This window comes from Diceros bicornis, chromosome 22 (assembly GCF_020826845.1).
Source record: "Diceros bicornis minor isolate mBicDic1 chromosome 22, mDicBic1.mat.cur, whole genome shotgun sequence".
Lineage (NCBI taxonomy): Eukaryota > Metazoa > Chordata > Mammalia > Perissodactyla > Rhinocerotidae > Diceros > Diceros bicornis.
The window spans coordinates 17,507,447-17,530,739 of NC_080761.1; the positions used below are offsets into that span (position 1 = coordinate 17,507,447).

Sequence of the window (23,293 nt, forward strand, 5' to 3'; positions counted from 1 at the left end):
CCTAGCAAGCAAGTAAATTAACATTTATCTGGTATCAGAAAATGAAATTCCATATATAGATTCTAAGGAGCTAGAAGCAAAACTATTGCCAATCTAAGCACCTCTGGGATCTTGGAGCCAGGCTGACTGTGCCCTATAAGAGTGGCTAAATGATTCTTCTGGTAAGTGCTGCAAAAAGTTCTCTCCACCCAGGGTGTACAATTGGAGTATCTTAGAAGGTTACCCAGAATATAAGATCTCAGGACACATTGCTAAACACCCAAGTTAAATCCGAAAACATCTCTGTGAGTGAAAAAGGAGCGGAGAGAATGCAGGGCTCCTTCCTCCTCCAAGTAAAGGCTGGGGATGAGGAGTCTCAATAAGACTCCCTAAGGGAAAGCAAATGTGGAGAATGCTCCAAATAAATATTTGGCAAGCAACAACTTCACGGAGCTGCAAAGAATGGCTCTCAAAAAAGATGTGATATTCCGGGGAAACTCTGAATGCTGCTTTCTGTACAATATCTTTCTTTCTTACATAATTGAGATCATATTATATGTAGTCTTCCATTTGTTTTTGTTTTTTTTTTATGAGGAAGATCAGCCCTGAGCTAACATCCGTGCTAATCCTCCTCTTTTTGCTGAGGAAGACCGGTTCTGAGCTAACATCTATTGCCAATCCTCCTCCATTTTTTTTCCCCCCAAAGCCCCAGTAGATAGTTGTACGTCATAGTTGCACATCCTTCTAGTTGCTGTATGTGGGACGTGGCCTCAGCATGGCTGGAGAAGCGGTGCCTCGGTGCGCGCCTGGGATTCAAACCCGGGCCTCCAGTATCGGAGTGCGCGCACTTAACTGCTAAGCCATGGGGCCGGCCCGTAGACTTCCATTTGTTTACATCTCTTAATTTACAGTAATTTTCCATGGCATTAGGCATACTGTAATATTCCATAAACCCCATCATAGGAATGTAAAAAAAATACACAATTATTCCTCTATCACTGGAGATCTATGCATTTTTACATTTCACCATAAATAAGGATGTGACAAATATTGAATTTAAATGTGGATCCAGATCTCTGATTATTCCCTCAGGATATTTTCCAAGGAATGAATTATTCATCAAAGAATTTGAGTGTTTTTAAGGGCTCTTCGTGGGGTCAAACATTTTTCAGTAGGCTTTAATAATTCTCTGCAGTATAAGCATAGATTTCTCAACATAGTCTCATAAGTGTTGAGGATGAATATTAAAACAAACAAAAAAACCCTGCTAATTTGGTATATAAAAATTAAATTGTTTTAATTTGGATTATTTCTATTGAATTTCAGTTTTTCCCATTAGCCATTTCAATTTCCCTTCCGTGAATTCTTACATTTTTTGTTCATTGTTCGTAGCATCTTAATGCTTTTTAAAAATATATTAGTATAATGGGGTTGAGGGGTAATGGGGAGTGACCACTAAAGGGTACAAGGTTTCTTTTGAGGGTGATGAAAATGTTCTAAAACTGATTGTGCTGGTTATACTAAAAACCATTGAATTGTAAACTTTAACTGGATGAATTGTATGTTATATGAATTATATCTCAATTCTCCTGCTTTTTGAAAAACAAAAAGCTGTTTTTCAAATGTTAGCATACATAATTTCCTTATTAAGGTATTCAGCCCTCCTCTTTCAAAATTTTTTGGCAAATTTTCCAATTCTGATTGTCCTTTGCTTTCTCATATTCAAAAGACAAGATTTTAGTTAAATCTATAATCTGTTCCTTAATGAATCCTCCCGTTGCTTTTGTTTGGAAAATTCCATCACATGCAGATAGTCACTGAGATGTTCTTCTAGTTTACTTTCATTCTTAATCCATCTGGATATTGGTGTACATTATGAGGCTATAGTCTAATATTCTCCAAATAGGTACTTATTGAACAAATTACCCTTCCCTTCCTATGTTCTGATGGTTCCTTTGCAATATTTTAAATATAATAATATCTATTTCTGAGCTATTACTGTTATTGCTCTGAGAGTTCAAATATAAATAGTACACTTTGTGTGTGTGTGTGTGTGTGTGTGTGTGTGTGTGAGGAAGATTAGCCCTGAGCTAACATCTGATGCCAATCCTCCTCTTTTTGCTGAGGAAGATTGGCCCTGGGCTAACATCCGTGCCCATCTTCCTCTACTTTATATGGGACGCTGCCACAGCATGGCTTGACACGTGGTGCATCGCGCGAGCCTGGGATCCAAACCTGCAAACCCCGGGCCAAAGCGGAGCATTTGCACTTAACCACTACGCCACCAGGCCAGCCCCAATAGTACACTTTTAATATTTTTTAGCTTTAAAATATGGCTTCCTATCTAGTATCATAAGACTTCATTAATTTCCTCTTTCAATGTATTTCTAGTTATTCTTGCACATTTTTTCTTTCAGATGAAACAAAACAATTTTATCAACTCTTGAGAATATGACTGGACTTACATTTAACTGATGGATTGATCTGGGGAGAAGGGATATGTTTAAAATTTTTATCAGCTAGGAGCACAATGTATTTTTCCATCTATACAGGTCTTCAATTTTCTTTATGTAGGTCCCACACACATCTTAAGTTTGTCTATACATTTTACAGAGCTTGTTGCCATGACGTATGGTCACATATTCCCATTATATCTTAAAAGTATTTTTTTGCTTGAATATGGAAAAACTCAATCTGGGGATATCTGGAGGTAGTTTGCTAATTTCATATTAATTCTAAGATGAGATTCCTGAGCTGTCTACTTGGACAATCATATCATTGGCAGTAATGAAAAGTCTTTTCTTTGCCAACAGTTATAAATCAGTTTTAGTTTCGGTGTTATTGCACCAAAAAATATTAAATCAATATTCTGATGACAAGCCCTGCAAACTGTAAGAGAGCGTATACTAAAAATTAAATCTCCAATGGGCTTAAAAATGATAGGTAAAGCTCTCAAGCTTTAGAGAAAGATCTGAAGTTAATCAATTTTGCCACGTTTTACAGTCTGTTTCATCTGAAATGGGGCTAAAGAGCACACAGATCAGGTGAGAGGACATTCGGAGGTGACATCAATATTTGGAGAGAAGAGGTTTCCCTTCTCCCTCAGCTGCTCCCACCACGTGCAAACCACAGCAAGTAACCGATCCTGTTTGTATTTGTGGCCACTGGGCCGGAAATGACTGGAAAACTGCTCCCCTCCCTCAGCAGACACAAGCTGAAGCTAGTAATGCCCTAGAAGGCAATACTGGCTATTAAATTGCATTCTTCTCAAGTCCCCTGTCTAAATCTTTCTGCATGATCTGTTAAATTTTCTGCCTTTGCCACACCCTTTTCCTCTCAAACATTTCTGCCTGGAGAATTAATCTTGTTTTTAATCGCTACTCACACAAAACACTTGTGAAGCCAAGTACCTGAAGGTTACTGTAGATATTAAACCAATTTGCTGTTTTCCTGTGTAACTGGAGGGGTGAACTTGAGGGGTGACTAGGGTCTGGAGGATTTGTGAGCTTGTTTCGCAGAAGAAAGAGAATGCCTTTTGGGAGGTTGTGATCACCAGATGGTGGGCCCTCTGCAGCCACTAAAGCCAGAAGTCAGATTGCCCAGGGGCTTATTGGGAGTGACCCCTTTGTTTCCCAGAAGGTCCTCCTGCCAAGCCCCTTCGCTCCGTAAAATTCCCGTTTTCTGTTCTTGGGGAGGCAGATTTGAGCGAACCTAAGCTTCCACCTACTCGTTTTGGCCAATTTGAATAAATCTTTCTCCATCTCCAAGCACCGACGTCTCAGTGTTTGGCTTGCTGCGCCTTGGGCACATGAACTTGAGATTAAGAGGTTAGGTATCACTTGTTGGTTACAACGTACCACATCAACTACTAAATTGAATATTTGAGTGCTGGTAGCTAAGGAAAAAAGAATAACTTGTGGAGACAAGGCATTGGTTTCTGAACGGTCATGCCCAGATTAAAAAGAAGAAAACCGACTGTAACCATGTTTGCCACTTAACAGTATTGAATTTATTTTCTATTTAACATAATATGAAGTGATTTTTATTTTTCTAAGCCAACTGAAAAAGTCGAGTTCAAGTGATCCTACAGATGAGATGAACCAAACATGGCTTCCCCCTCACCCCAAATAACTACAAAAGAAAATCCACTTATGTTATTTCATTTAAGTGAATTGTACTTGATGAATGATACTGTGGGAGATCAAAATTGACCACCCAAAATATGTCTCTTTACCTTATTTTCTCTGACAGACATTTGACCTCTCCCAAACTGACTAAAGAATTTAATATAGAAGGCCTGTTTCAGGAAGGAGCCACTATAATATGATGACTGTAATATAATGTAAAATAGATGCTACACTAGGAAAGGCACCATCTTATCAAAAATTCTATCTCAGGCCACATTCTCTAGGTAGCCCTGTAAAGGGTTGTGAGACAAACATTTACATTTATAAGGGAAATCTCCATTTGTAAAATATCTCCCTCTCTGTACTGGGAAGGGGGGGATGACCTCATCTCTGGAAACTTATCAATGTGGAAGGCGAGGCCTTAAATCTGCATAATAACCTACTCTTGTTTACTGTGCTTTTCTGGTAATCTCCTATAACTGACCCCCAACATCTTCCTTTGTCTTTAGCTGAAGATTGTATTTATGATGAGAACCTCCAATATTTTGTTGAGAAACTCAGTTTCCCTGGTTTCTTCCATGTATGCATGCCATTAAACTTGGTATTATTTTCTCCTGCTAACCCGTCTTTTAATCATTTGGCCAGCCATAAGAACCTTAAGGGAAATGGCGGAGGGGGATTCTCCCTCTCCCCCAACAATACAAATACGTGTTTAGAGACAATAAGGCTTCACATTTGCAAGGCTGAGCAGCTGTTTACCATGGTCTGGGAAGAGCCTTAAGCTAATTGCCTAAAAAAGAAAGAACCGTTTTTAACTCTTGTCCTAAATGAGTAATATGTGAATCTTGATGCAGTACTTCATTAGCTAGAATAATCCTTCCACACAAAATTGCAGTTTATGTATGTTTAAAGATTTATTTGAATGATTTCTAATAATTCCCTACAAAACACCTTAAATGACAGTACAAAGAAATTAGTGTTTGGTAACTTACATATATGAAGCAATTCAAATAATTTCTGTAACTTTCCTAAAGAACTTGTGTTTTGTTCCTCCTGATGTACTATGGACTGCCTTTTGAAACCATCTTTTTGACTCTTCAAATTGTTTGGCCCAATAGTATGAATTTCATTTGCTTTAAGGTATGCTGTACAGTATAAAAATGAGTCTCAATAAACAAATTTTAGATAATCCCTATAACAGGCATTAGCAATAGGGTAATGCTCAGACACATCTCAACAAGTGCCATTCTAGAAAGAAGAGGGACCACAGCTACATAAAAGATGCTGGGTCCACAGTTTCAGCGTGAGGTTTGAGGAAATAGACTCTAAAGTCCTATTTTTATATCTATGGTGGAGAAAAATCCCTCAAAACCTGCCAAATTAAATGTAAATCAGATGCAGTCACACTACAATAAGAGTGCTGAGATGAATGATGTGAACTTTAGATATGTATAAATTTTTTTTAATTTTTAGTTTTCAATTTTGCTAAATTCAAAATCCATAATTTAAAGCAAATGGGCATGATGTTAATAACCAGTGACTCCAAGTGAGGGTTATATGGTGTTCACTGTACTGTTGTTTTTAACTTTCCTGTAGATTTGCAAATTTCAAAATAAATATGAAAACATATCCATAGAACAAGAGACCATGAATGAAGTAAAAATACAAGACAGAGACACAAAGTATGTGTCACTGAATATCACTGGTTTTAGAGTTTAAAAAATGCCCTATCTTAAAGGTAAAATCTTTCTGCTAAAAGACAGTATGGGAGAAATATTTGACATGCATTCAAAGAACAAACAGGTTTTAGGTAGCATAGAGATGGAACACAACGCATATAATGCCCTCATTGACATCATCTCTTGAGTTTTCAAAGTGAGTATGTTTTTCTTGGTCCAACATGGGCTGCCATATTAAATCATGCAAAACACAGGAATCCACTGACTTAGCACATTTAGAAATGATAATAAAGGTTTAGAAAATGTGAAACTTTCATTTGGGAGGATCAGTATAACAAAGCTCTCCTAAAATAAAAATGTTTTCTAACTTTGAAGAATAAAAAATGTTTTCTCAGTTGAATGCCTGAAAACTGTCTGATATTATGAATTTCTCATGTACCATTTAATTTGGCTGTTGTAAAAATAAAGCACATGGTTTTGATTCTTGTTTAAAGTCTCAGCTAAACGATAAAGCTTCATATTTCCTGTTACATCATTGGCTGAACGATGTCAGTTTAGCAAAAAAGAAAGTTTTTTTAAAAATTTTCATTTACTTTAAGATATGAGACAGCACAATAGCAACCTCAAATCATCTGTCTTTTGGTGAAAAAGTACAGTAAAAACCATATGCTATGAATAACACCAATACTGAAACAATATGCCCCAAACCTAATATTCCCTTTTGGCTTCCCAGGCCTTCAAGTACGCCATGTGGAACAATAGCACACCTCCTCCCTCCTCATAGGTTCTAAGAGAGAAGGAAACTTACAAGGGCTAAGGAACAACCAATGGGCAGGTAACACGAAGAAGCAAGGAGAACAGGAGCCAGTTCTTTTCAAATGGAGACACAAAGGTGACATTAGGATGCAAGACCCCGGGAGGTTGGACACAAGTGAATCCAAGGAGCAACAGTCTTAATTTCTGGGGATAGTGCTGACTGCTGGGTTTTAACCCTCATTATAGGGCTCAGAAATTGTCTAACTACGACTCCTTCTCCTCCTGCCTCCCATATCAATTTCACCCTTTCTGTCTTAGCTCTCTAAACTAATTACTGTCAATTAGATCTTACAAGAGAACTGAAGCAGTAACATGGGGCACTATGAAAACAAGTTTTTATACAGCTTGATAGCAGGGTCTGGGGAGACTGGGGGGAGGAGTAGAGAGACAAATATTTGGAAAAATTGAGTGCTACTCTGTAGAAACTATAATAATAAGGATATCAACTTTTCTAATAACCTACAATGATTCATAGAATCAACTAAACCAGAAATTGCCATTTTTGTTTTTAAAAACATGTACATTGTTAAAAGCAAAAATTAGTCAGAAATATTCATGTTCAGTCAAGCCCATTTTTTCAAGTTCCCTGAGATGACATACACAGATACACTACATAGCACAATATTACAGCAGAAAGTATTTTCAAGGATCATTTAAAGTCAAATTTCTATTTCAACAAATATAACCTATAAGACAAATTAAATCCTTACAATTGGTTGTTGCTATAAATGTATTCAAATCAGGAAACCTGCCATATTTAAAGCTCACAAAGTAATTTTGGCACATGTCAAATCTTATGGTTTTGTTAAGTCCCTGAGCTCTTTTAACAGGCTAGTTTTTATATTCGGCCTCTTCCCTGGCCACCTCTCCCCACAATGCCTTGCAACCTGCCCTGGCTTCACAATAACTCTAGGTCAACGTTGAATGCTATAACCTTTCTAACCGATGGTGCTCTGCAAAAACCATGTAGCTTCTCTAACATGAAGAGTTCGAGTCCCTGCCCCCCAACAGTTTTTCTGATGTTTATTAACAGGGCAGAAGAATCAGATGGGGTACCTCTCATGCACCCTTCTGATTGTTTCTAAAATTGTCTACAACCAACGGTCAGTGTTTTAACGTCTCCAGGGCTTTATGCCTCAGATGCTCATCCAAACACTGGATGGCAAAGAGGTCAATGTCCATGTCAAACTTATTGGCAAACAGGTGGTGCATGCGCAGCATCCAGTTCAAGTCACCTGCTCCAAAAACGCACACGGAGCGCACGTGGACCCCGCTGCAGGGGGGGTAGGGGGCGCCCTTGGAAACGTCACCTTCAAAGTACTGCCACTTGACAAACCTAGCAATTGCATGCATGTCAGACATGTCATACTTATAGCTTAAGGACAGTGAACCTGGGACTTCAGGGATCCTCTGAAGAGTGGCCCAGAGATACTCATCTGGGCTGTACGTGTCTTTGGCCCACTCCATAAACTTTTGGATTTTTTCATTCTCTAGTACATACTCCACATATTTCCTACTGACCACAAAATAGGCACTGCCCGAAAACAGAGGTGTTTCAAGAGGAGGGTGCATTTTGTCAGTCCCTGTGTTTGTCAGCTTTCCATTAACGACTGTATAATGCTTTTTCCACCTTTCTTTTTTATTGGATGGCATTCTCTCAGTTTCTAGGTTGTTTTCTCCCATTAACGACTTGAGCTTCCTGACAATTTCCAGGTTGGTTTTAATGGGAAAATCCATACCGCAAAGATTGATCAAGTACTTCCAGTCTGCACTCATGCTGTAGAGGTCCTGCATGCAGTTGAGGTCAGCCTGAACCCGACTCCATGATGCGTACACCACACTCTCCAGCTGACTGGCCACAAAGACGTTACTGAAACAGGAGGCAATGCCAATCACCGCCGCCAAAAAGGAATCCTCTGATTTTTTGTCCACGTGAATGCAGTAGAAATTCTGAGGCATATAGATGGCCCTCAGGAGCCTATCAAGCATTTCAATTTTGTGATGAACCACTATAGAATACGCTATTGGAAACTCCGCCTCTTCTTTACTGAGGGGTTCTACAAGATATTTGCGCCTCTTGATGAAAGAAGTACAATCGCTGGTCATGTTTATATAGTCAGAGGCTGTCCATCGTGGGCGCTTTCTAAACTTCACTGTTAGAATCTCAAGCTTTACCTTTTGGATTTCATCTACATCACCCTGTAAAACTTTGGTACAATTAATATCGCTACTAGGATTCTCTCCAACCAGCTCCAAAGGTCCAATGCTTACAAATTCAGGCTTCTGATGAATTCTTAAAACAGAGAAGGTGACTAGGGAAAAAACAAGCAGCAAGAAGTAGTATTTCGTGGGATAAGAAAAAAGTCTCTTCCGCAGTAACTTCCTCAGCATCTCAAACAACAATCGAGGACTTTCCTTCATTAAGGGCAGTCTTCCAGGCTTCAAGCAGTAATGGTTTTCTCTGATGTGGCCTTGAGAGTTGTCAGTTTGCATTTATCAGAAGTGCAAAGGCATCTTGAAATGAAGAATAGCACTAAAAGAGAAATAGAAAGGATATCCATAAATACAGTCCTTCACGATATCTTCTCAGGCTCAAAAACTGTCCCCTTTGCTATGAGGTCAGATGTTTAAAATAAAAATAAAGTGGGTCAATCAGAGGAAAAGGGGTAGTATTATAGGTAACCCACAGTTTCTAGTATTAATGCCAGACTGTTAAAAAAAAAAAGTCAAGTAGAAGGATGTGCTAGAATATCCTACAATAAGCATTTTACCTCTTAGGTATATTGAGGTGCAAACACAGCTGAAGACCTAGGCTATAATTACTGAGCTCTCCACAGTTGGTCAGTTTTTGATCCCGTGCTAGTTCTAATTAGAATCCCTTGCCTTGAAATCATGACAGCAATCTGGATTCTTCCTGACACATCCATTAATGTCCATCAGTTAGCAACAGCAGCCCCGAATATTTAAAGAGATCGATCCATTCTGCCCTTCGTCAATCTGGGATTAGGGGTGTACTTAAGGAGAAGTTCAGAAATGGCTGTGACTTCTATGAATCTTTGAAGGAAAAGCAGGCCAACTGAATTTTCAAACTGGACCAGAAAGGCTCAACTGAAACCAGGCCAGATTTGGGTCTGTACTGGGTTGGCCTCACTTAGTTCAGTTCCATTCCAGGCACCACAGGAAGAGAAGACACACACAATCCAAAATAGAGACACAGCCTTGCATTTCCTGCATTGGTTATAACAGGTTATGATAATTAAGCCTTGCGGAAAAACACAGTTGTACACAAACTATAATTGATGACAGACCTCTTCTCTATATTCAAATTCCAGGAACTCAGGTCACTTATACTATATAAAATGTTTACAAATACTCAGGGGCCGGACCAGTGGCGTGGCAATTAAGTTCCCGTGCTCCACTTCGGCGGCCCGGGGTTCACAGGTTCAGATCCCGGGCGCGCACCGACGCACTACTTGTCAAGCCATGCTGTGGCGGCGTCCCATATAAAGTAGAGGAAGACGGGCACGGATGTTAGTCCAAGGCTAATCTTCCTCACAAAAAAAAAAAATGTCTACAAATATTGTTTTGTTTTCAAAAATCAATTTTATAACTCGGCAATTGGTTCTATAAAAAGTACTACTATCTAACAAAGAAAGTCAAATACCATCAACTGTCTCCATACCAGATTTGTAAAGATTTGAAACTAGTTTTTAACACCAGAATTAGCACTAAAACTTTTAAATATTTAGTTAGGAAACAAATTGTGAATAATAATATAAATAAAAATAAATAATTGACCATTATTAGTATAGAATAATGTTGTGAAAAGTATGAGACTTTTTACCATTTAGAATTAAGGAAAGTCTGGATCATTGAGTTCTCTGATGCCAGGTAACATCCTGTGCCCAGGTAGAGTGCTTCTCATGCAGTCAGGTTTCTTAAATGTACCAGGGATCTAGCAATGATGTTACGTCCCATGAGGCTTTTAAAAAAATCTGTGAAATGAAAAGGGAAATGCATGAAGGGACGTATATGCACATGTAAGTATACACACACTCAGAAAGCATGCTGGTGAACTAATCCTACATATTCATATTCATTTTTTTCCTGAAAATTATGGCTGGTTGATCTCTCTCTTTTAACGTTTCCTCCTCTCCAGTCTCACTTATTTTTTTAACGCTGTTTGTGGATTGCTAAAGGTTGGAAAACATCCTGCAATTAAGGTCAAGCTTTTTCAAAGAAAGCTCTAGTAGCATGTCCAAAGTGTGTGCCAAGGAACAATTTAACGATCCAATATGATTGGAAAATCCAATACATCCCGTCCCCAATGTGAAGATTCCCAGTGCTCACTGGCTTATTAAAGACAATCCTGCAGTTGAATTAGCTGCTTATCTCCTTCCAACTTTCCTGTCCACCACCCTACTTCAAAGCTCTCTTAGGAAAGCAAACATTGGGAGGTTCTCCTAAAATACTGAAGCATCTCAACCATGAAACATCAGCTCTTTAAACAAAATTATGGCCTTCAGCAATTTCTGCCCCTTATTGGTTCAAGGCATTTGAGGAAATCTCTGTCTAATCATTAAGTCACCTCTAAGCTGACAGAACAGAGACTTATGTAGCTTCACACGACAAAGAATATAGACTTTAGAAAATTAACCCAGGAAAGTCACTTCACAAATAGTAACAACAAACCCTGGGCTAGGCAGGGGCAGAGGTCGCATTTCCAGAGTTAACACATTATAAAATGTCCACTTTCAACAAAAAAAACTACAAAGCATGTAAAGAAATTCGAACGTCTGGCCCATACTCAGGAAAAAAGCAGTCAATAAAAATGGTCCCTGAGGAAGCCCAGGTGTTACACTTAACTAAACAAAAACTTTAAGTCAGCTATTATAAATATGTTCAAAGAACTCAAGCACTATAAAAAAGAACCAATAGAAATCCAGAATTGAAAGTACAATAACTGAATTGAAAAACTGACTGGAGGGGTTCAACAGCAGGTTTGAACTGACAGAAAGCATCAGAGGAATTGAGGACAGGTCAAGTCAGAGTACTGTATCCAATGTTAGGAAAACAAAGAAAAAAGAATTAATAAAAACGAACAGAGACTCAGAGATCTGTGAGATACCATTAAGCATATCAACAAATGCATAATAGGAGTTGCAGAAGGAAAAGCGGGGCCGGGGAGAGGGTGAGAGAGAGAAGGACGGGGCTGCATGTGTGAGCATGAGGGATAGAAAACATATTTAATAATTGTTGAAAACTTCCCAAATCTGATTTTAAAAAATTAATCTACATATCCAACAGGCTCAATGAGCTCCAAGTATGCAAAATGACACAACCACTTTGGCAGACAGTTTGGCAGTTTCTTACAAAGTTAAACATAAGCTAACCATTCAACCCAGCAATCACGCTCCTAGGTATTTACCCAAATTGAAAATGTACATCTACACAAAAACCTGCATATGAATGTTTACAGCAGTTTTATTCATAAGCGCCAAAAATTGGAAGCAATCAAGACATCCTTCAATAGGTGAATGGATAAACAAACTGTGGTACATCCATAACATGGAATATTACTCAGTGACAAAAAGAAATGAGCCATGAAGCCATGAAAAGACATGGAGGAAACTTAAACACACACTGCTAAGTGAAAGAAGCCAATTTGAAAAGGCTATATACTGTATGATTCCAATTATATGATATTTTGGAAAAGGCAAAACTATAGAGACAATAAAAAGATCAGTGTTTGCCAGGGACTTGGGGTAAGGAAGGAACAGATGAATAGGTAGAGAACAGGGCATTTTTAGGGCAGTGAAACTATTATGTAAGATACTGTAATGGTGGTTACTTTATATTATGCATCTGTTAAAACCCATAGAACTGTACAACAGAGACTGACCTTTCCTAATTATAATTAATAATAATGTATCAATATCATTTCATCAATTGTAACAAACGTACCATACTAGTGCAAGTAATCAACAGGGGAAACAGTGTGAGGGAGTATATGGGAACTCTGTACTTTCTGAATAATTTTTCTGTAAACTGAAAACTGTTCTAAAAAATAATTTATTAAAATTTTTAAAAAATTAATCTCCACATTCAGGAAGCTCAATGACTTCAAAAGATGATAAACTCAAAAAAATCCACATCTAGATACTTTATAGTTAAACTGTTGAAAGACAAAGACTAAGAAAGAACCTTGAAAATGGCAAGAGAAAAGTGATTATACAAGGGTTCATAAAAATTATGAACAGCCTCGGGCCGGCCCGGTGCCTTAGCAGTTAAGTGCACGCGCTCCGCTACTGGCGGCCTGGGTTCAGATCCTGGGCCCGCACTGACGCACCGCTTCTCCAGCCATGCTGAGGCCGCGTCCCACATACAGCAACTAGAAGGATGTGCAACTACGACATACAACTATCTACTGGGGCTTTAGGTAAGAAAAAATAAAGGAGGAGGATTGGCAATAGATGTTAGCTCAGAGCTGGTCTTTCTCAGCAAAAAGAGGAGGATTAGCATGGATGTTAGCTCAGGGCTTATCTCCCTCACACACACAAAAAAATTACGAACAGCCTCAAATCAGAAACAATGGAGACATAAAGGTAGTGGATAACATATTCAATGCTCAAAAAGAAAAAGACTTTCAACCAAGAATTCTATAATCAGCAAAATTATCATTCAAAAACAATGAGAAATTAAGAAATTCCCAGATAAACAAAAACAAAAAGAATTCATCACTAGCAGACCAGCCCAAAAGAAATACTAATTGGAGTCCTTCGGGCTGAAATGAAAGGATGCGAGATAGTAACTCAAATCCACATGAAGAAATAAAAAGTAGCAGTAAAAGTATACACATAGGAAATGTAATTTTCTTTTTAATTCTTTTCATATCTAATTTAAAAGACAACTGCATAAAGTAGTAATTATAACACTCTGTTGGGACAAGCTTATAATGTATAAAAATGTAGTTTGTATAATAACAGTACAAAGGAGGGGAAGGGAACAGAGTTATATTGGAGCAAAGTTTTTGTACACTATTGAAATTAAAATGGCATCAATCTAAAGGAAAATGTTTTAAGTTACAAAGTTTTTTTTTTTGTAATTCCCAGGGCAATCACTTAAAAAAATAACTAAAAGTAATACAGTAAAGGAAACATCAAGGGAATTAAAATAGGATGAGCAAAATAGATTTTTAAAAAATGATTCAACTATATGATGTCCACAAGAGATATGATTTAGATTTAGAGACGCAATTAAGTTGAGATAAAAGAATGCAGATACACTATGCAAACAAATACCCAAAAAAGACCTAGAGTAACCATAATAATATCTGACAAAATAGACGTTAAGACAAAAACTATTAGAGACAAAGGACGTTTTATAATTATGAAATAGATAGAAGGAAGAAGGTTAACAAAGAAAAACTTGAACAACACTATAAACTAATTAGACCTAACAGACAACTATAGAACATTCACCCAACAACAGCAAAATACACATTATTCTCAAGAACACATGGAACATTCTCCAGGATAGGCCATACGCCACGGCATCAAACAAACCTCAACAAACTTAGAAAGACTGACATCATGGAACATATGTCCTTTCGCTACAAAAGAATGAAATTAGAAATCAATAACAGAATGAAATTTGAGAAGTTCACAAATAATGTGGAAATCAAACTAATTAAACACGCCTAAATACAGTCACGTGTTGCTTAATGACGGGGATACGTTCTGAGAAATGTGTTGTTAGATGGTTTCATCATTGTGCAATCATACGGTGTACTTAACACAAACCTAGACGGTATAGCCTACTACACACCAAGGCTATATGGTATAGCCTATTGCTCCCTGGCTACCAACCTATACGTCATGTTACTGTACTGAATACTGTAGGCAATTAGAACACAATGGTAAGCATTTGTGTATCTAAACATAGAAAAGGTACAGTAAAAATATGGTATAAAATTTAAGAAACAGTACACCTGTATAGGGAACTTACCACAAATGGAGCTTGCAGCACTGGGAGTTGCTCTGGGTGAGTCAGTGAGTGAGTGGTGAGTGAAGGTGAAGGCCTAGGACATCACTGAACACTACTGAACATCACTGAACACACGGTCACTTAGGCTACACAAAGTTGTATAAAAATGTTCTTATTTCCTCAGTAATAAATTAACCTTAGCTTACAGTAACTTTAGTCTATAAACTTTTTCATTTTTTAAACTTTGACTCTTTTGTAATAACACTTGGCTTGAAACATAAACACACGGTATAGCTGTACAAAAATATTTTCTTTCTTTATATGCTTATTCTATAAGCTATTTTCTATATATTTTTTTACTTTTTACACTTTTTGTTAAAACCTAAGACACAAACATACACATTAGCCTAGGCCTGCACAGCATCAGAATCATCAGAATCATCAATATCACTGTCTTCCACCTTCACATCTTATCCCACTGAAAGGTCTTCAGAGGCAATAACATACATGAAGCTGTCATCTCCTATGATAACAACGCCTTCTTCTGGAATACCTCCTGAGGCCTTACTTGACGAGGTGTCACTCTTTTCAGAAGCATGTCCATGGTGGTTTGCTTACTTTGTTTTTTTAATCATTGATTTGCTTGTAAGCAGATAATGCATCATGAACATTCTCTCTATTAATGAAAACCTTTCAGCGTTGAGGTCCATGTTTTCAAACTTTTTAAGGAGCTTGTTGAGGTCTGCAAAAGCTTATGCTAAACCCTTCAATGTGAATTTTCTTGGGGGGTTTCTTTCTTTTTCTTCTCCTGCAGTTTCTTTTTCTCTTGCCTCTTCTTCACTTATGTGTTCCTGTTCCAAGTCCAACAACTCCTCGTTAGTCAATTCCTCAGGAAGCACCTCTAGGAGCTCCTCGATGTCATCCTCATCTACACCCGGTTCAAGTTGTTTGCCATCTCAGCCACAGCCTTGAGGATATTTGCAAGCTCCTCAACCTTTGAAAATCCTTTGAAGTCACAGACGAACCTCTTGAGTGTCTTCTTCCAGATTCCAATCATATACTCCTTGGTGACATCATCACAAGCCCAAGCAAGGTTCTTGATGCAGTCATAGATGTTGTAATCCTCCCAGAATTGCATCAGTGTCTTCCTCAGTTGCAGCAATAGTCTGGGCAAAGTTTCTCCTCAGGGTAGAAGGCCTTAAAAGCTACTATAACTCCTTGATCCATTGGTTGGATCAAGAGGTGGTGTTTGGAAGGAGAAACAAACACCACTTTGATGTTGAGATGAAGATTACCAATAAATGGAGGATGTCCAGGAACATTATCAAGAATAAGGAACATCTTGAAAAGTATGTGATTCTCCAAATAGTACTTCTCCATTTCGCTGACACAGCAGTTCAGGAGGGCATCGTGGAAGAGGAGCTGGGTCATCCATAACTTCTTATTGCCCCTGTGGTACACTGGCATTGTATGCTTACTGATATGCTTGAAGGCCCTGGGGTTCTCACTGTGCCAAATCACAAAGGGTTTCAATTTGTAGCCTACAACACTGCCCCTAAGCAAGACTTATCCTGTCCTTAAAAGCCTTGAAACCTGGCATCAACTTGGCCTCCTTATGGATGAAAGTCCTTTCACAGGCATCCGCTTCTATAATAGGGAGATTTCACCCACATTGAGTATTTGTTCTGGCAAGTAATTTTCCTTCACAATCAGCTTATCCAGAGTTTCCAAAAGTTCTTCAGCTGCCTTTACATCAGCACTTGCAGACTCACCATCCACTTTCACATTATGTAATGAATAATGATTCTTGAATTGCTCAGATCACCCAGAGGTAGCAGTAAATTCAACATCATAGTTGAGTCCAGCCTCTTCTTTCAACATCACAAACTTTTTTGCTTTGGCTGTGATCATCATGGTGCTGAGAGGGTTACGCTTCTGTGTTTGGTCTTCAATCCAGGTCATTAGAATTCTCCATGTGTGATATAGGCCCCTCTCAAATTTTTGTTAGTCTCATTGCCTTCAATGATGCAGACCCTTTAACAGTCTCTGTCACTTTGTTCTTGTTCTTAAAGATTGTAGCTATGGCGGAATGGGACATGCCTGAGTGGTGAAAAATAATCATCACTGATTTTCCACCTTCATAGCCCTTAATCACTTTTAATTTCTTTTCTAGACCAATCACTTGGAGTGGTCTCTTACTGGCAACATTAACAGTGGATTTTGTATGCTTAGGGGCCATGATGAACAAAACAACACAAGATTAAATCAAGCACAAGAGAAAATGATGCAATCAAGAGACTCGATAAACAAGACGTATGAGGCTGCTGCCAGCGAAACACAGCACACTGTTTACAGTAAACTTTTTTTATAAGTAGAAAAAGTATACCCTAAACTGATGATAAAAAGTATAATAAATACATACAGCAGTCACATAGTCCTTTATTACCATTATGTACCATACATAATTGTACGTGCTATACTTGTACACGACTGGCAGTGCAGGTTTGTTTACACCAGCATCATCCCAAACACATGAGTAATGTGTTGCGCTATGATGTTACAATGACTGTGACATCACTAGGCAATAGGAACTTTTCAGCTACGTTATAATCTTATAGGACCACTGTCATATATGCGGTCCATTGTCAACTGAAATGTTGTTATGTGGCGCACGACTGCAACCAATGGGTCAAAGAAGAGAAATCACTAGAGAAGTAAGAAAATACCGTGATACAAATGAAATAAAGACAGAACTACAAAAACACGGGATGCAGCAAAAGCAGTGTTCAGAGAGAAATATCTATCTATAATACCTATATTTAAAAAAGATCTCAAATCAATAATCTAAGCTTCCACCTTAAGAAAAAGGAGTGCAAACTAAACCCAAAGAAAGCAGAAAATATTACAATAGAAATAAATGAAATTGAGACTAGAAACACACAAAAGTAAAACAATGAGGGGGCCGGCCCCGTGGCTTAGCGGTTAAGTGCACGCGCTCCGCTGCTGGCGGCCCAAGTTCAGATCCTGGGCGCGCACCAACGCACCGCTTCTCCGGCCATGCTGAGGCCGCGTCCCACATACAGCAACTAGAAGGATGTGCAACTATGACGTACAACTATCTACTGGGGCTTTGGGGGAAAAAAAGTAAAATAAGAAAAACAATGAAAGCAAAAGTTGGCTCCTTGAAAAAAACAAATCTTTAGCTAAACTGACCAAGAAAAAAAGAAAAGACTCATTACTAAAATTAGGAATGAAAGAGGGGACTACACTACCAACCTTACATAAATAAAAAAAATTATAAGGGAATACTCCGAAATTTATATTCCAATAAATTAGATAACCTAGATAAATGGACAAATTCTTAGATAGACAGACACAAACTACCGAAAGTGATTCAAGAAGAAACAGAAAATCTGAATAGAGTTGTAACAACAGTTATCAAAAAACCTCCCACAAAGAAGCCTAGGCCCAGATGACTTCATTGGTGAATTTTACCAAACATTTAAAGAATTAACCACAATCCTTCAAAAACTCTTACAAAAAAACAGAAGAGGAGTGAACACTTCCCAACTCACTCTATGAAGCCAGTAATTAATTACCTTGATACCAAAATCAGACAATGGCATCACAAGAAAACTATAGATCAATATCACTTATGAATAGAGACACAAAACTCCTCAGCAAAATACCAGCAAACCAACGCCACGACCAAGCAGCATTTAGCCCAGGAACGCAAAGTTGGTTTAACATACAAAAGTCATTGTAATATATCATACTAATAGAATGAATGACAAATACTCCCTTATCGTTATAATAGACACAAAAAAACATTTGACAAAATCCATCACCATTTCATGATAAAAACTCTCAAATAAACTAGGAATAAAAAGGAACTTCCTCAACTTGATAAAGCCATCTATAAAATTGCACAGTTAACATCATACTTAATGGTGAAAGACTGGATGCTTTTCCTCTAAGATCAGGAACAAGACAAGGATGTCCATTCTTGCCACTTTTACTCGACATTGTACTGGAGGATCTAGGTAAGGCAATTAGGCAAGAAAAAGAAATAAAAGGCATCAAGTTTGGAATGGAAGAAGTAACACTATCTCTATTTGTAGATGACTTGATCTTGTACAGGCATACCTCCAAGATATTGCAGATTCAGTTCCAGACCACCGCAATAAAGCAAATGTCTCAATAAAGCAAGTCACATGAATTTTTTATTTTCCCAGTACATATGAAAGTTATGTTTACACTATACTGTAGTCTATTAAGTGTGCAATAGCATTATGCCTAAAAAAAATGTACATACCTTAATTAAAAAATACTTTATTGCTAAAACATGCTAACCATCATCTGAGCCTTCAAGGAGTTGGTAATCTTTTTTGCTGGTGAAGGGTCTTGCAAAAAAGCACAATAAAGCAAGGTATGCCTGTATATAGAAAATCCTAAGAAATCCACACACACAGAAAGTTAGAATAAAGGAGTTTAACAAGTTTTCATGATACAAGATCATTATACAAAAAGCAACTGTTATTTCCACATATTAACAATGAAAAATTCAAAAACTGAAATGAAGAAAACAATTCAATTTGTAATAGCATCAAAAAGAATAAAATATCTTAAGGAAACAATTCAACAAAAGAAGTGTAAGACTTAACTACTAAAAACTACAAATCATTGAAAAAAAATTTAAGACTTGAATAAATAGAAAGACAGTCTATGTTCATAAGTTAGAAGACTTGATATTGTAAAGATGGCGATACACCCAAAAATTAACCAATAAATTCAACACAATCCCTATCAAATTCCAGTTGCCTTTTTTTTTGCAAAACTTCACAAGCTGAGCCTAAAATTCATATGGAAATTCATAGCACCAAGAATAGCCAAAACAATCTGGAAAAAGAACAAAGTTGGAGGACTCACACTTCCCAATTCCAAAACTTACTATAAAGCTATAGTAATCAAAAGAATATGATGGTGGTACAAGAACAGACATATAGAACAATGGAATAGAGAACCCAAGAAATAAACTCTTACACTTATGGTCAATTGATTTTTGACATGAGTACCAAGAGAATTCAATGAGGAAAGAACAGTATTTTAAGTAAATGGTGCTGGTACAACTGGATATCCACATCCAAAAGAATAAAGTTGGATCCTTACCTCATGGCATATACAAAATTTAATATAAAATGGATAAAACATCTAAATATAAGACCTAAAACTATAAAACTAAAAAGAAAACAGGAGTTAACCTGCATGACCTAAAATTTGGCAATGGATTCTTACATATGACACCAAAAGCTCAAGCAATAAAAGAAAAAATAGAAAAACTGAACTTTATCAAAATTTAAAACTTTTGTGGTTCATAGAACACCATTAAAAAGTGAAAACAATCTACAGAATGAGGGGAATTATTTTCAAATCATTTATTTGATAAGTATTCAGAATATATAAAGAACACTTACAACTCAACAATAAAGAGACAAATAACCCAACTGTGGCACCAGTGGGGTTTTTTTAAACAAGAGAAGTAGAAATACTATCCTAAACAGATTTTTTAAGAATGTGAGTACAGAAGGAGTCACCCCAAAATTCACACAGAATATACAAAGTTTCTAACCAAAAACTTGGCTCTCACCTCAAAAAAGGCATAGGTCTTTACCATTCTCATCCACATCCTAAACATCCATCATGTTTTGAAAAATGCTTTTTAAAATGTAAAATCATTAGTCTTAGGTTTTAGCAAATGGGTGTCTGTAAGTATGTAAGTGTGTGAGATAAGTTTATTTTATTAATAATGCTCTTGACTTTATGTATCTATCACTATGGTGAATAGAGAATATAAATCATTAAAAGGAATTTTAATTAACCAGCCTAACTTCAAGACATAGAACATTCTCTTGACTAAAACTTGCTAAGAATTAGGAGAAAGCTGAAGGGAAAATAAGATTTCATAGAGAAAAGGATCTCTATGAGGAAAAGTTTAAAGGAAGGAAAAAGTGCACATGCTATGCTATTTTAATGAAACTTCAGTCATCAAACATGACTTAGTTTAAGCATAAACACCAAGAATATTCAAAATATTCAAAATAAATAACAAAGCATGGCAGAGGTTAATACTGCTGGGCCCAGCATTCCTTCACCTTCAGATTTCACAAAGGACATAGATTCCTTAAGAATGTAGAGTGGGAACGGTCAATGAGGGCAATGACTGAACGGTAAGAATCACTCTAAATAACAAAAGCTCATGAATTCTGAGAAAGCAAGAAAAATACAAGTCCCAAACACACACCAAGCCTTTCTCACCCAGGGTCTCCTACAGGACTTGGCAACTGTCTTAGCGAGTGTCCTGGAGAAGGTCTCTCATGGAACACTGATGCCTTTCATGAAAGAGAATACTTTCTTGTGGACCCAGCCACAAATATTTTTAAGTAGAAAAACACAACCTAACAAGAAATGGTGAAAAAAATTAATTCCACCACGTGAAGAATAGAAGGAAAGCCTGGACATAAGGGCAGTGGTTCTTAATACATGGCTTTTAAAATTAAAACCAAGCACTAGAATACTAAGTTCTATAAATATTGAAAGTAAACTCTGATCTTTTACAATGCTAGCAATAAGGAGGCTAGTCAAGGAAGGGGACAAGACGAAAAGCATCAAATGTGCCTGAGGTAACAAAATGGGTCACTAGAAGTGTTCCCAATCCGTCAGGATTAGGGTGCCGCTGAGTATTTGCTGGAGTGGAAGGACAGACACAATGACCTCAGGGAGCACGAGAGGAGGCAGCAAGGAAAATGTGAAAAGCAGATGGATGAAAGGTAACTGATTAGCAGACCTAAGAATCCCAGACTGACAATAGGAAAGAAAGAACCAGTTCTATTTATACTACAGGATCCTCACAAGGTTCAGGGAAATGGTGGCACAGATACCAGTGGGGGATGAGAGTATTTAAAAAACAAAACAGTATTGACTGGCAGCTGTTTACAAAGCAGTTGGGTCTCCACCCCAAAACCTGGCAAAGACCCAAGATTTAACCTCTACAGAGGTTTTCCAGGCTGGAGCACACCAAGTACTAAGGAAAGCACAGTACCCAACCGGGAAACAGCTGGACTAAATGAACCCAAGGATGATGAATAATTGAGATCTCCTTCCCTATCTTCAGCTATCAGCTCCCAGAACTTTGGTAACTAAGCCAACGCTAGGGAATCCAATCAGACCACGAGGAAAAGATTTAAATATGATGCTTACGTTGGAAATTCCCCCAAATGTTCAAAGGAAAGAGATTGTGCAGGAAGAAGAAAACTACTAATAAAATCCTCAGAGAAATAAGAAAAGATACTACATTCAATCAATCAATAAGTGACACAGAGTACACGGTCTGAAAACGGGCAAAACAATACTCCCATCCCATATGCTCTTCTGCAGTGTGACTTTGCCACTCTCCAATCAAGAAGTAATCAAAATTCCCTTCTCCTTGAATTCGAACAACCTTATGATTACAGTGACCAGTAGAGTTTGGCAGAAGTGATGCTGTGTGACCACCAAGGCTGGGTCATGTGAAAACATGCAGCTGCCACCTGCTTGTCTTGGAAAATTTGCTCACCAGAAGCTCCCTTTCAGAAGCAGCACCACAGGGGCTGGCCCTGTGGTGTAGGGGTTAAGTGCATGTGCTCCATGCTGGCAGCCCGGGTTCAGATCCCGGGCGTGAACTGATGCACCGCTTGTCAGGCCATGCTGTGGCAGTGTCCCATATAAAGTGGAGGAAGATGGGCACAGATGTGAGCCCAGGGCCAATCTTCCTCAGCAAAGAGAGGAGGATGGGCATGCATGTTAGCTCACGGCTGATCTTCCTCACCAAAAAAAAAAAAAAAAAAAAAAGAAGAACCAGCTTCTATGTTGTAAGAAGCCGCGTGGAGAGGCCACACATAGATGGGTAACCAAGTCAATAGCGCCAGTTGAACCCAGTCTTTGATTCATCCCTGCCCAGGTGCCAGACAGGTGAGTAAAGAAGCCACTAGATGACTCCAGCCCCTAGTCACTCAAGTCTTAACTGAATTCCTGACGCACAAAATATGTGAGCAAAAAATAAAATGGCAATGTTTTATGTTACTACATTTGGGGTGGTTTGTCTTATAGTTATGACTTAGCAAATAAAAAAGAGCTCTTAAAAATTAATGACATGCCAGTTGGACAAGGAAAACAAAAGAAAAAATAAATAAGTGGGACTTCATCAGACTAAACAGCTTCTGCACGGCAAAAGAAACCAGGATCAAAATGAAAAGACAACCCACCAGCTGGGAGAAAATATTTGCAAATCATATATCCGACAAAAGGTTAATCGCCATAATGTATAAAGAACTCACACAACTGAACAACAAAACAAACAACCAGATCAAAAAATGGGCAGAGGATATGAGCAGACATTTTTCCAAAGAAGATATACAGATGGCCAATAGGCATATGAAAAGATGTTCAACATTACTAATCATCAGGGAAATGCAAATCAAAACTAGACTAAGATATTACCTTACACCCTATATCACCAAGACAAAAAATAACAAATGTTGGAGAGGTTGTGGAGAAAAGGAAACCCTCATACACTGCTGGTGGGAATGCAAACTGGTGCAGCCTCTATGGAAGACAATATGGAGATTCCTCAAAAAATTAAAAATAGAAATACCATATGACCTAGCTATC

General features: G+C 37.9%; 1 protein-coding gene across 3 annotated transcripts in view; it reads right to left on the reverse strand.

The window, feature by feature from the left end:
• Positions 1 to 4,995: 4,995 nt before the first annotated feature.
• GCNT1 (glucosaminyl (N-acetyl) transferase 1) overlaps positions 4,996 to 23,293 on the reverse strand; it is a 47,365-nt gene continuing 29,067 nt past the window's right edge. For 2 of the 3 annotated variants that reach the window (XM_058565623.1, XM_058565624.1), the window contains 2 exons: positions 10,446 to 10,596; positions 4,996 to 9,134 (listed from right to left, as the gene is read on the reverse strand). In XM_058565623.1, coding sequence (XP_058421606.1) covers positions 7,706 to 9,094 — 1,389 coding nt within the window. In that variant the 5' untranslated portion in view covers positions 9,095 to 9,134; positions 10,446 to 10,596 and the 3' untranslated portion in view covers positions 4,996 to 7,705. The remainder of the gene's footprint in view (positions 9,135 to 10,445; positions 10,597 to 23,293) is intronic. The other variant, XM_058565625.1, reaches the window with a different exon arrangement.